General features: G+C 44.7%; 1 protein-coding gene across 4 annotated transcripts in view; it reads right to left on the minus strand.

The window, feature by feature from the left end:
• The window catches only part of ARHGEF12 (Rho guanine nucleotide exchange factor 12), a 92,602-nt gene that overhangs the window by 6,653 nt on the left and 72,948 nt on the right, over window positions 1–13,001 (minus strand). For all 4 annotated transcript variants that reach the window (XR_009419966.1, XM_059488479.1, XM_059488478.1 and 1 more), the window contains 10 exons: window positions 11,866–11,966; window positions 11,192–11,269; window positions 9,944–10,019; window positions 9,377–9,544; window positions 8,805–8,892; window positions 7,955–8,044; window positions 7,734–7,810; window positions 7,211–7,420; window positions 4,117–4,617; window positions 485–792 (listed from right to left, as the gene is read on the minus strand). Coding sequence is in view for 3 of the 4 variants with exons in the window: in XM_059488479.1 (XP_059344462.1) it covers window positions 485–792; window positions 4,117–4,617; window positions 7,211–7,420; window positions 7,734–7,810; window positions 7,955–8,044; window positions 8,805–8,892; window positions 9,377–9,544; window positions 9,944–10,019; window positions 11,192–11,269; window positions 11,866–11,966 (1,697 nt within the window). In the remaining variant the exon portion in view is untranslated. The remainder of the gene's footprint in view (window positions 1–484; window positions 793–4,116; window positions 4,618–7,210; window positions 7,421–7,733; window positions 7,811–7,954; window positions 8,045–8,804; window positions 8,893–9,376; window positions 9,545–9,943; window positions 10,020–11,191; window positions 11,270–11,865; window positions 11,967–13,001) is intronic.

Below are 13,001 nucleotides of genomic sequence, written 5' to 3' on the forward strand. Positions count from 1 at the left end.
ATTATATATATAATTATATAATATTATAATAATCGTTACATTATAATTATATATATTATAATTCTATATTATATTATTACATATTATTATATATTATTAATTATATTATATAATTTATATATTATATTATATTATATTATATTATATTATATCATATTATATTATATTACATTACATTACATTATATTACATTATATTACATTATATTATATATAATTACATAATAATACTATATATAATAATATAATAATTGTTACAATATAATTATAAATAATATTATTATATAATATTATTATTAATATTATTAATTAAAAATAACAATAAGAAAAACAATTTACATTTAGATAATAAAAGTAATAGTAATAGTAATAGTAATAATAGTAATAATAGTAATAATAGTAAAAATAGTAATAGTAATAGTAATAATAATAATAATAATAATAATAATTCTGAAATACCAATAAAAATCACAAAAGCCACGCACCTTGAGCTTCTCCAGGGCATCCTGGATGTTGTGGATGTACTGCATGAGCTGCACGCGGCTCTGCAGGGGCAGCTGGGGGCTGCCCAGGAAGGGACAGGGCTCCTGCAGGCCTGCCCAGCGCAGCTCCTCGGCCAAGGGCGAGCTGTCCCTGTCACACCGGGGCTCCCTGGGGGACAGCGGCTGCTGCTGCTGGGGACAGCCCAGCGCGGGCTGCCGGTGCGAGGTGCACTGCAGCACCAGGGCCGACACCTCCTCGTCCGTGGAGCTCTCCTGCACCGTTCCGTATCCATCGAGGATCAAATAATTTCCTGTGGGGACAGCGGGCATTGGGCCTTCAGGGGCTTTGAGGAGATCTTTAGAGGCAGAATGGGGAAGTCCCAAAGCCCATCTCCTGAGAAAACTCAAAGAATTTCCTGTGGGGACAGCGGGCATTGGGCCTTCAGGGGCTTTGAGGAGATCTTTAGAGGCAGAATGGGGAAGTCCCAAAGCCCATCTCCTGAGAAAACTCAAAGAATTTCCTGTGGGGACAGCGGGCATTGGGCCTTCAGGGGCTTTGAGGAGATCTTTAGAGGCAGAATGGGGAAGTCCCAAAGCCCATCTCCTGAGAAAACTCAAAGAATTTCCTGTGGGGACAATGGGATTGGGGCTTCAGGGCTCAGGGGGCTTGAGGAGATCTTTAGAGGCAGAATGGGGACGTCCCACAGCCCATCTCCTAAAAAAAGTCAAATAACTTCCAGCAAAGACAAAGAGGTTTGATTCAACTGTCCCCAAAAAGCTTCAAGGCTCAGGGGGGTTTGAGCAGATTTTTAGTGGGGATATCCCACAACCCATCTCCTAAAAAAACAAGTCCCACAGCCCATCTATCTCCTAAGAAAAATCAATTCATTTTCTCCAGAGACAATGGAGTTTGACTCAACCATCCCCAAGAAGCTTCAGGGCTCAGGAGGGTTTGAGCAGATTTTTAGAGACAGAAATGGGGATGTCCCACAGCCCATCTCCTGAGAAAACTCCAATAATTTCCTGCAAAGACAATGGGTTTCAATTCAACCATCCCCAAAAAGCTTCAAGGCTCAGGGGGATTTGAGCAGATTTTTAGTGGGGATGTCCCACAGCCCATCTCCTAAAAAAAGGAGTCCTGCAGCCCATCTCCTGAGAAAAATCAAATAATTTCCAGCAGAAACAGAGGGGTTTGATTCAACTGTCCCCAAGAAGCATCAGGGCTCAGGGGGTTTGAGCAGATTTTTAGTAGGGATGTCCCAGAACCCATCTCCTGAGAAAAATCAAATTATTTCCTGGAAAGACAATGGGTTTCAATTCAACCGTCCCCAAAAAGCTTCAAGGCTCAGGGGGATTTGAGCAGATTTTTAGTGGGGATGTCCCACAGCCCATCTCCTAAGAAAAGAAGTCCCACAGCCCATCTCCTGAGAAAAACTAAATAATTTCCAGCAGAAACAGAGGGGTTTGATTCAACTGTCCCCAAGAAGCTTCAGGGCTCAAGGGGGTTTGAATAGATTTTTAGAGACAGAAATGGGGATGTCCCACATCTGATTTTTCTCCTGAGAAAAGCCAAATAATTTCAAATAATTTTAAATAAATGGTGTTTGACTCAAATACCCACAAGAATCTTCAGGGCTCAGGAGGGTTTGAGCAGATTTTAAAAGATAAAAGTGAGGCTGTCCCACAGCCCATCTCCTGAGAAAAACCAAATAATTTCCAGCAGAAACAGAGGGGTTTGATTCAACTGTCCCCAAGAAACATCAGGCCTCAGGGTTTGAGCAGATTTTTAGTGGGGATGTCCCAGAGCCCATCTCCTGAGAAAAGAAGTCCCATTTGTGAACCCTCCAAGATCAGTGGTGCTGTCAGACTCAGCGGGTTCTGAACAGGTTCAGAGATCAGGGATGGTTTTTATACTGTATATTTTAAAAAAACCATAATTAAATGGACAGCACCTGGACTCAATGATCCTTCTGGCTCCTCTCCAGCTCAGGATATTCTGTGAGCTCATCACCTCCCTTCCTGCCTGCCCAAAATCTCTGTTTTTATAATAATATCTGAAAATCCTATTCCTGCACCCATGCTTTTAGATGGGTGAGGTTTAAAGCAGAGCCTGTTGATACACTAAAAAATAATTACAGACAGAAAATGCTTTCACAACCTGCACCCAGACACAGGAATCCATTTAATGAATTTCTCCATAACAGCACAGGCAAAGCCAGCACAGGGGACTCAGAATTGACTAAAAACAGATCCATCTCATTTTGATGTCCCCATACAGCTAAAAAAGTAAACAGTGGAAGAGGTGACAAATAAATTAGATGCTTCAAGTTGTTGGCTCAGTTTTAATAATTCAAAATGTCTCGGGGAGAAAAATTATTTGCACTATGTATTTGGAAAGCAGCATTGGGGCAGTCATAAATTGGCTTATCCACATGGATATAATCCAATTTTTAAATAAGAGCATATTTATGGAAAAGAGACTTCTGTGGGGCTGTTAGTGCTGAATCCACCTGATAGCAGCTGCTTCTACTAGAAAATGCACAGAGACAAACCTCAGTTTCTCTACTAAGTTTGGTGTTCTCAGGATTTGTAAATAATTTGTAGCTGTCAATAATTTGAAGCCGTCAAATAGTCCATGAGCAGCAACAACAATAAATATAATAAAATAATAAACTTTTCAGAGGTTCAGAGTGTGGTAAGGTTACAGGAGGCTATTACAGTGTAAAATGAAAGTTGTGGGTTTCTTTCCTGAAGCTTGATTAGGAAAAGGGCCTTAAAAAGGGCTTTGATTGCAGGGAAAACCTTTAGGGAGTAGAGAGATGAAATTGTCCAGGCTACCCAAAATCCAGGGCCTGGCAATTCCAGTTGTCACAGGGACAACTGTGTCAGCTTCTCCTGTAGCACATGAAGAATGAACCAGCTCTGTGTTTCTTTCCTGAAGCTTGATCAGGAAAAGAGCTTTAAGAAGGGCTTTGACTGCAGGGAAAACCTTTAGGGAGTAGAGAGATGAAGTGGTCCAGGCCAGCCACAGTCGAGGGCTTGGCAATTCCAGTTGTCACAGGGTGCATCCTGTGTCCCCCAGCCCTTCAGTTTCTCCATGAAGAATGAACCAGGTGCTGTTTGCACAGGGCTAAAACGACTTGGTGAGAGCTGGGAGCTGATGTCCCACCCCAGACAAACAAACAGTGAAGTTAAACAGACCTGGCCAGGCCATCACCTGTCACAGACATCTTTTCAGGAAAAATGTTCTCCTTAGGATTTTTTCTCCTGAGAAGCTGGGAGGCCTCAGGAACAAAATGCAAACAATGGTTATCTGCTGCTGTGGAATGCAACAGGTGCATCTGGGATTGGTCTCATGTGGTTGTTTCTAATTAATGGCCAATCACAGTCAGCTGGCTCAGACAGAGAGCTGAGCCACAAACTTTTGTTATCATTCCTTCCTATTCTATTCTTAGCCAGCCTTCTGATGAAACCTTTTCTTCTATTCTTTTAGTATAGTTTTAATGTAATATATATGATAAAGTAATAAATCAAGCCTTCTGAAACATGGAGTCAGATCCTCGTCTCTTCCCTCATCCTCAGACCCCTGTGATCACTTGTCACACTCACCCCCTGCAGGAGTGCCCCAGGCTCACCTGAGATCCGAATTTGCACCTCCTCCTCCTCCTCCTCTTCCTCGTCCTCCTCCTCCTCCTTCCTGCCCAGCAGCTCGCCGCCCTCACCGGGGTTCTCGTCGCTGTGAGCCTCCCGAGCATCGAAGAAATGCTCCCCGCTCTCGTCAGCCCCCAGCCCCTCCAGCTCCGAGCTGGAGCCCTCCAGGTTCGTGCTGTCCATGGGCAGGGCGGCCCTGGCAGGGGGCTCGGTGCCCAGCAGCTGCAGGGCATCCCCCGAGGCCGGGCACCGCGCTGCAGTCCGGGCGCCGTGCCTCTCCTCCTCCCCAGTTCTGCCCAGGGCTCTGTCCTCTGCAGCCTGCTGGGATCTGCTCTCAGGGTTCGGAGTTTGCTGCTGCTCGGCGCCACTCTCTGTCTGGGCTTCCTGGGACACGTTCCTGAACCTGGGCAGGCGCTGTCTGTCCTCCAGGGTGCCCTTCTCAGCCAGGCCCAGCTGCTGCACCAAGAGCTGCTTCAGCAGCCCCACTGCAAGGACAGGCAAGGGTCAGGTGGGAGGGACAGGATTTGGGCTCAAAGTGACCAAAATAACTCAAATTTTGACCCTACAAAGGAGCTCAGAGCTGTGGTTATAGCAGGGGATTCCTACTTTGGGCTCAAATTGCCCAAATAACTCAATTTAGACCTTGCACAGGAACTCGGAGCTGTGGTTAGAGCAGGAGATTCCCACTTTGGGCTCAAAGTGACCAAATAACTCAAATTTTGACCCTACAAAGGAGCTCAGAGCTGTGGTTACTGCAGAGGATTTCCACTTTGGGTTCAAAGTGACCAAATAACTCAAATTTTGACCCTACAAAGGAGCTCAGAGCTGTGGTTCCAGCAGAGGATTCCCGCTTTGGGCTCAAAGTGACCAAATAACTCGAATTTTGACCCTGCACAGGAGCTCAGAGCTGTGGTTATAGCAGGGGATTTGCACCTCAAGGAAATTGCGAATATTCCGCTCAGGTTTGAAATGACAGCAAAAAAACAAAGGGGAAAAAATCTAAGAAGGGGGGTTTGAGCAGGTTTTAAGAGACAGAAGTGGGGATGTCTCATAGCCCATCTCCTGAGTAAAACCAAATAATTTCCTGCAAAAACAAAGGGGTTTGGTTCAACCGTCCCCAAAAAGCTTCAGGGCTCAGGGGGTTTGAGCAGATTTTTAGTGGGGATATCCCAGAGCCCATCTCCTGAGAAAAGAAGTCCCACAGCCCATCTATCTCCTGAGAAAAACCATTTGTGAACACTCCACAGATCAGTGGTGCTGTCAGACTCAGCGGGTTCTGAACAGGTTCAGAGATCAGGGATGGTTTTTACACTGTATATTAAAAAAAAAAACATAATTAAATGGACAGCAGCTGGACTCAATGATCCTTCTGGCTCCTCTCCAGCTCAGGATATTCTGTGAGCTCATCACCTCCCTTCCTGCCTGCCCAAAATCTCTGTTTTTATCATAATATCTGGAAATCCTGCTCCTGCACTAATGGCACTTGACAAACACAGGCAAAGCTCACAGAGCACAGAAGGGATTAAAGCAGACACAAAGGTCACTCTCTGACAGAGATCTGACTCCTTGCTCGGGGTAGGAAAAACAGGGATAAAAATAAATGTATTGAAGGCCTCACTGTCCTGTTTTACCTTACAACATGTCAGGACAAGTTGCATCTCCTTGGAGAAAACCAAGGAAATTGTTTCCAAAAATGATCCTGAGTTTCACCCTGCACAGGAGCTCAGAGCTGTGGTTAGAGTAGGGGATCCCCACCTCAAGGAAATTGGGAATATTCCACTCAGGTTTGAAATGACAGCAAAAAAAAAAAAAAAAAAAAAGGAAAAAAATCTAAGAAACATTTTTTCCCTAAAATTCAATGCAAATTTATGCCTGGTTGAACTTCAACCCACATTCCTTTAGCTCCCAAATTATCCCAAGCAAACACTTCATAATAGGGACATATTGTTCCAAACAAAAACGTGCTGCTGTCAAGAGCCCCAGATTGTTCCTCCTCACCACAAAATGCTCCTGCAACACCCAAAAAAAGCTGTGATGTCACACAGCAGAGCTGTCACTCAGCTCAGGCTCTTGTCACAATGTTGGAGAGCTGCTCTTTTAACTCTCAGCACTCAGGAGATGCTGAAGGGTCACTAAAATTGTCCTTACACACCCCCAGACTGAGATTATTTTAGTTCTGGTCTCTTAAAACAAGTACCAAGAATATCTGGGCAATATTCAGAACTGGAAAAGAACTTTAAATCCTCTGAGAAGGAGAATCAATGGAATTAAAGCTCTGAGATAACTCTGAGAACTGTCATTGCTTGGACAGAGGGATGGAAAAGGCAATTGGGGCCAAGGATGAGAGAGTTCTGCATTTTGGTAAAAGCAAATATTGCACAGACTCTTCCCTCCAAGTACAGCTGAGGGACTTTGTGTCCCTTCCAGAGTTGCCAAGGACAGATCTGTGCATTAATGAATTCATTGAAATTTTAGGGAGTTATATTTAGGAGTTGCACTGCCAGAGCTGATCCAGCAGGTTGCAGAGCCCTGCATTCCTCCTCTGAAAGGAGAGCAGAAGAAATTATAAAAAACCTTAAAAAGAATCTCAAACAATGATTTGTCCATCAGGAAAACTTCTCAACACACACAAGTGTTGATCTAATTAAACCAAATTAAACTCAGGAAATCTGAGCCTGGGCTTTGGATATAAGTGAGCTGAACAATTTGCAGAATTTTACAGAAAATAAAAAGGAAAATTGCATTCTGCAACACAAGCAAGCTCTCCAGTTCTGCTCCAGTGCTGCAGGAATAAGGCCAGGGCTGAGTGCCTTGCCTTTAAAAACTGCTGACCAGCAATGGCACTGTGCACTGAGTTCTGCAATATAATTTTGCCATCAGAGCACTCCATGGATGGTAGAAATCCATGATCAGCCTCGTTTGATACAGAAAACCCCAGAAAAACCAGGAGATGCCTGAATCCCAGGGAAGGGAGAGTGCATGAATCCACAACTCCTGGCTGCCACATCCCTTTTGTGTGAAACCCAGCCCAGGGGGATGGAAAATGGATGGAAATTGCAGGTGCAGGGGGGTACTCACAGTTCCTCAGGGCATCCCGTGCCCACTGCCCCTCTGGCACCGAGGCTGAGCTGCAGCCAGAGGAGTCCTTGAGTGCCAGCTCTGCCTGCTGCCCCTTCTCAAACTGCCCCTCAGCCCCCAGCAGCCCCTCCACCTTGGCCTTCTCGGACATGATGGGCGAGGAGGACTGAGGGTTCAGTATCAAGGGAGACTCCAGGCCCAGATCTTTATCTGGAGGACAGAAAACAAAAATTCAGGTGAAACAACAATGGTAAAACTGCAGAAAATTCCACTCTGGAAACACTAAGATTCTTCAGCTACAAGGCCAGTTCTTGCCAGGGTTTATAAATCAGATGGGAATAGTAAAAGATGCATTTCCAAGAGGTTCAGCATCACTTCTCTGAATGACTTATAAAGAAATCATCCCTTTCCAGAACAATCTCAAAGCTGCCCCAGGATCCCCAATCCCCCAGGACTATGGCTGAGCACATCAGCACTCCCTGGAGCAAATCTCCTGTTCCTTTTCCCTGAATTCCTGCTTTACCTGGGCTCTGCAGGCTGCTGGCAGGAATGTCATGCTGCTCCTTGAGCTTCTGCTGCTCCTCTTCCTCACGCTCCTCTCTGCAGGGAGGGAAGCACAAACACATCCTCTCAGTCAGCCTCATCTGCAGCACAATCCATGCTTTGCAGGGCAGTTTTTAAACAGGAAAAGGTGTGCTGGAGAAGGAAAAATCAGCTTTTCTTCCTCCTGCAGCTTTGACTTACTCGCCAGGGCCTGACTGAGGCAGTGGGATCACTCTCCTGCTGCTCCCCATCTTCACAGTTCCTGCCATCTGAGCTATAAGGTCCTGCCAGCTGCAGCAGAAACAGCAAATAAAACCATGCAGCAAGTGAGGCAGAATGAGCATTTCTCTATTTAATCCTCTTAAACCCAGCTGATATTATCATTGCTTTTTTTTTACCAAAAAGAAATGTCTTTTTTTTTTTTTTTTAAGTTCTGTTACACTCAGTCCCCTCAGGAACAGCCTGAAATCACCACAGGTGAAAGCTCAGCTCACCTGGATGCTCTTCAGCAGACAGAAATGATAGACAGGACCTTATCACTTGTCAGATCAAGGAGTTAATTGATATATAAATACATGAAAAAGCATTATTTCACACATCACTGAAGGGTACAGATGCAACAACAGGCATGTATCCCATAAACACATCTGTGCCTGGGTATTCTTTAGGAGAAAAAAGTTTCTCCCAATGAAGCTTTCAGCCATGGAATCCAATTCCTGCACTGGGGTGTTTGTGATGCCAGAATGTAAATCTGCCAAGATCTCTGGTGCTGCATGAAGATGCAGGATTATTTCTGTGGCTGATCTGGCAGTCAGGCCCAAAAAACCAGAATTTTAAGGGTAAATAAAAACATTTTGGAGGTCAGGACAGTCTGGAGTGAGCCAGCTGGGAGGGACTATCCGCAGATGCTTACAGAGACCACAAGACCTACAACTTACAGAGACCACAAGACTCCAGCTGAATTTAGAGAAGGAACTCAGGGAATTCATGGGGTAAAAGGTCTCTGAGGTACAACAAAGCCAGCAGCAGCTGGAATTTGCCCAGAACTTACACATTCTTCTCTGAGACAGTCTGTGCCACCAGCTCGTAGATGTGAGCCCCCGTCGCCGACATGGAGATGACAAAGAAAGCTTTGTTATCTGCACCAACACAGAAAAGGGAACTGAAACTTCCCAAAAATTCACAAATTCACTTCTCACTTCCCCAAAATTCCTACATAACCCCAGCCCAAAGCAAGGAAAAAGTCCTTGAGATAACTTTCCAACACTAATACAAAAACACTGACCTTGTCCTATCAAAATGTGCCCTCAAAGGGAAAAAACCCATTTTGAAAAAGCTCCATTTCTCCTCTTTTTCCTCCTAATAATTTCCAAAGTGCTTTTCCTCTAACACAATCAGAGTACTTTCATTTAGAAGTCTATTTAAAACTCAAGCAAATGCCTATTACTGATGCAAAGAAGTTAAACAGCTCATCCATACTAAGCACGATGTTGGACAACCAAGAATTAAGCCTACGCAGTTTTCCATGTTCTGCTCTGCGAATCTACACAAAATCATCTTCCTCAACTGAGCTAATCTTTATTTTTGGCTTCTCTTTTTGCTTCCTCAGTGGGCTGCACTGACCTGTGGCCACCTGGCGAACCAGCACAGTGTTGAGTTTGATGATGGGGCTGAAGGTGTGCTTGCTGTCAGCTGTGGATGCCAGGATCTTGCTGTGGCACTTCAGCACCAGTTTGTCATCTTGTTTCTGCAGCAGCACCAGGATGTCCTCCAGCAGCAGAGTGTACAGATCTGCCCAGAATGCAAAAAAAAAAAGAGAAAAAAAAAAGCCCAGAATGAGTTAAAAGATGAAAGCAGAAAGCTGCATTTCTGATTACTCATGCAGAGGCAGCAATCAGTGCTGTGCCATTCCAGGCAAAGCTTGCAAATCTTCCTGGTGAAAACTCCAGCAGAAAGCTACAGATGGAGCTGGATCAGCTCATGACTGACTGCTGTGTCCCTGCACGGCCCTAATGATACTCCAGCACTTTTCACAATTGACAAGAATAATTTAATCAGCTCAGAGGAGCACACAGGCATTATTAGAGGTGGCACAAGAAGCGTAATTGGGAGCTGCAGCAGAGCTTTTCCCTGCTCTCCTTCCCAGCAAACTCAGGCAGAGCCAGGGGATGGGGGATGGCCCAGACTCACCGATGGTTTTGTCACGATTCACCTTCCAGGTCAAGGGCCCTTCATGGAGCATTTTTCTCTTTGTTAGATCCAGGTTCTGTCACCAGAGGAAAGAAAATAAAATTAAAATTTCCATGGAAGCAAGTCATGATAAAACACAGGAATGCCAGAAGGACTCCAGTTTGGAGCTAAGCAGCTAAACCCAGAAACACAGAGCAGGGAACACAAAATCCTGTCAGAGATGCTGTTTATCACTTTTCCTCTTCCTCTGCTCTTTTCCACACGCCAAGTGCCACAGAGTGGGGAATTCTGCCACCAAGTCAAGCTCCTGGGGCATTGGGATGTCACCTGTTTCCTAGGAGGAGTTTTTCCAATCCCCCACACTCAGCTCCAGCATTACAACTGATTAATGCTGCAGCACTCGATTTGCAAGTCAAGTGTGCCTACAAATTATTTACAAATCATCCCCCTGATCTGACAGGCTTTGTAATGTCAATGGATTCTTCAGGCACTTCAGTGCCTGTGACATTTAGATCTGCAGGCAAGCAGAAGTGACAATTTTCACAATTCATCCCTTCCAAGTCTCAGAGTCTGCAATCAATGACAGCGAGATTTTGGAGCTGCCAAAAGTTCTTCCTTCCCTTGCTCAATGCTTGCAGGTTTATTTGGGGAAGGATACATGACACAGTTTTATAGAAAAGTTGGGGTTTTTTTAATTCATACTGACTTTGAGGGAGATGGGGAATAAACCAGCAGGTGACCAGCTTCCAACAAAACTGCAAAGATTTACAGGAGACATGGAAAATAATATTTTTAATACTGGACTTCAGGTTTTATTTGGCTGTGTGGAACTCAGACATTTTTGTACAAGCTCTCCTTTTAAAGCCATTTCCACTGTTACACCTCAGGGCTCTCCAAGGCCTCCCCAGCTCCAACAGCACCACTAAGAGATGCACTCACATGAGATAAATACCCACAATAATCTCATTATCCATCAGATATCTCTTCTGGGATACAGTGCTTGAGCTTGCAGGCCATAAAGGTTTGTTGCACAGAGCTGACAAGCTCCATCAGCACCATGATGTGCAGAACTGAGCTGTTAGAGCCACAGCAATCTTCAGGAAGGTGGCAAAACTCACATTTCTGAGACTAAATTGTTTTCATTTTCAAACAGAAATATTTATCTCCAAAGAGCACTCGAGTGTGCACCAGGAGAAGCACAAAGTGAACGCAAACTCCATTCAAACTGGATTTAATGCTCCCACTCACCCTGAACTCATCCATCATGGGATCCTCGGACTGCTTCAAGTAGGAGAGGTCGAGTCTCCGCTGATAATCCTCCAGGTGCTGCAGGAAATGCAAGGAAATGTCAGAACTGCCCAGGGTGGAGTGCAGGAAATGCAAGAAATTGTCACTTGGTGCACCAAAAAATGCCCAGAGTGCAGGAAATGCAAGAAATTGTCACTTGGAGCAGCAGAAATACCCAGAGTGCAGGAAATGCAAGGAAATGTCACTGGGAGCACCAAAAAATGCCCAGAGTGCAGGAAATGCAAGGAAATGTCACTGGGAGAAGCAGAACTGCTCAGAGTGCAGGAAATGCAAGGAAATGTCACTTGGAGCAGCAAAAAATGCCCAGAGTGCAGGAAATGCAAGGAAATGTCACTTGGAGCAGTAGAACTGCCCAGAATGGAGTGCAGGAAATGCAAGGAAATGTCACTTGGAGCAGCAAAACTGGAAAGAATGCAGGAAATGCAAGGAAATATCACTTGGAGCAGCAGAACTGCCCAGAGTGCAGGAAATGCAAGGAAATGTCACTGGGAGCAGCAAAACTGCCCAGAATGGAGTGCAGGAAATGCAAGGAAATGTCACTGGGAGCAGGAGAACTGCCCAGAGTGCAGCTGCCCTGCTGTGCCCAGCCCTGGGTGCTCACCCTGGCCCCTCACCTGTTTGTTCTCTGACTCTTTGACCGCCTGGTTCACGTGGTTGAGGATCTGGCGACAGTGATCTGCTGCTTTCTTGACTTTCTCCTTCTCCTCAGGCAGCTCTGCAAGAACAACACAAAGCGGGACAGTGCTCCCAGCCAGGCCTGCATTTTGTCCTCAAACTGGACAAAAAGGAGTTAAACTCACAGAGGAGTCACCAACAAAAGCACTGCAATAATGATAAAAATGAGATTTGTCAGGAGAGAATTGATTGTGACCTGCACATCATTACACACACTGCAATTGTTCCTCTCCCTTTTTTGGGGCCTTGTGACAACTACTCACAATAATCGGAGAGACCTAAAATCCTTATAAAATCCTTATAAAATCCTCACTAAGAGTGCAGGCACAGGTGAACCCATCAATTCTCCCCAGCAGCAGCAGCAGGCACGCTGAGAATTCACTTAACAGGAACATCACCCAGTACATCAAAGATAATGGAGTATCACATGCTCTCCTAATTAGGATTAGAGGGAACTTGTAGCTGCAGTCTATTTTTATGAGTAATGAAATTACCCTGCAGCAGGTATCAGATAGTAAAGCTGGGAAGGCATTTTGTGCTGTTATTTATCACATTTTTACCTGTTGTGCTGGAAGTATCTTTCAGTGTAACAGATCCTAATTAAACCCCACCCTCTGCAAGAGCATGGGGACGTTCTGTGCTGCTTTAGAGCTTTGATAGAGTCACTTATTTCACACTGAATGTCCTTTTTATTTTCCTTAGGAGGAACCAACACTGGTTTTTTATTTTTATTATTATTTTTACACCTCCTGTGCAGACAGCAGCAGTGAGGTCGCAATGCAAACAGAGACACATAAAATTAAAGTGTTATTTAACAGATTTACCTAAAAAACCTGCTGAGATGGGTGTCTGTCACAGACATCTTTTATGAAAAATCCTTTCCTTAGGATTTTTCCTCCTAAGAAGCTGAGAAGCCTCAGGAACAAAATGCAAACAATGGTTATCTGCTGCTGTGGAATGCAACAGGTGCATCTGTGATTGGTCTTATGTGGTTGCTTCTAATTAATGGCCAATCACAGTCAGCGGGCTCGGACAGAGAGCCGAGCCACAAACCTTTGTTATCATTCTCTCTTTT

Source organism: Ammospiza nelsoni, chromosome 24 (genome assembly GCF_027579445.1).
Source record: "Ammospiza nelsoni isolate bAmmNel1 chromosome 24, bAmmNel1.pri, whole genome shotgun sequence".
In the NCBI taxonomy this organism is placed as follows: Eukaryota; Metazoa; Chordata; class Aves; order Passeriformes; family Passerellidae; genus Ammospiza; species Ammospiza nelsoni.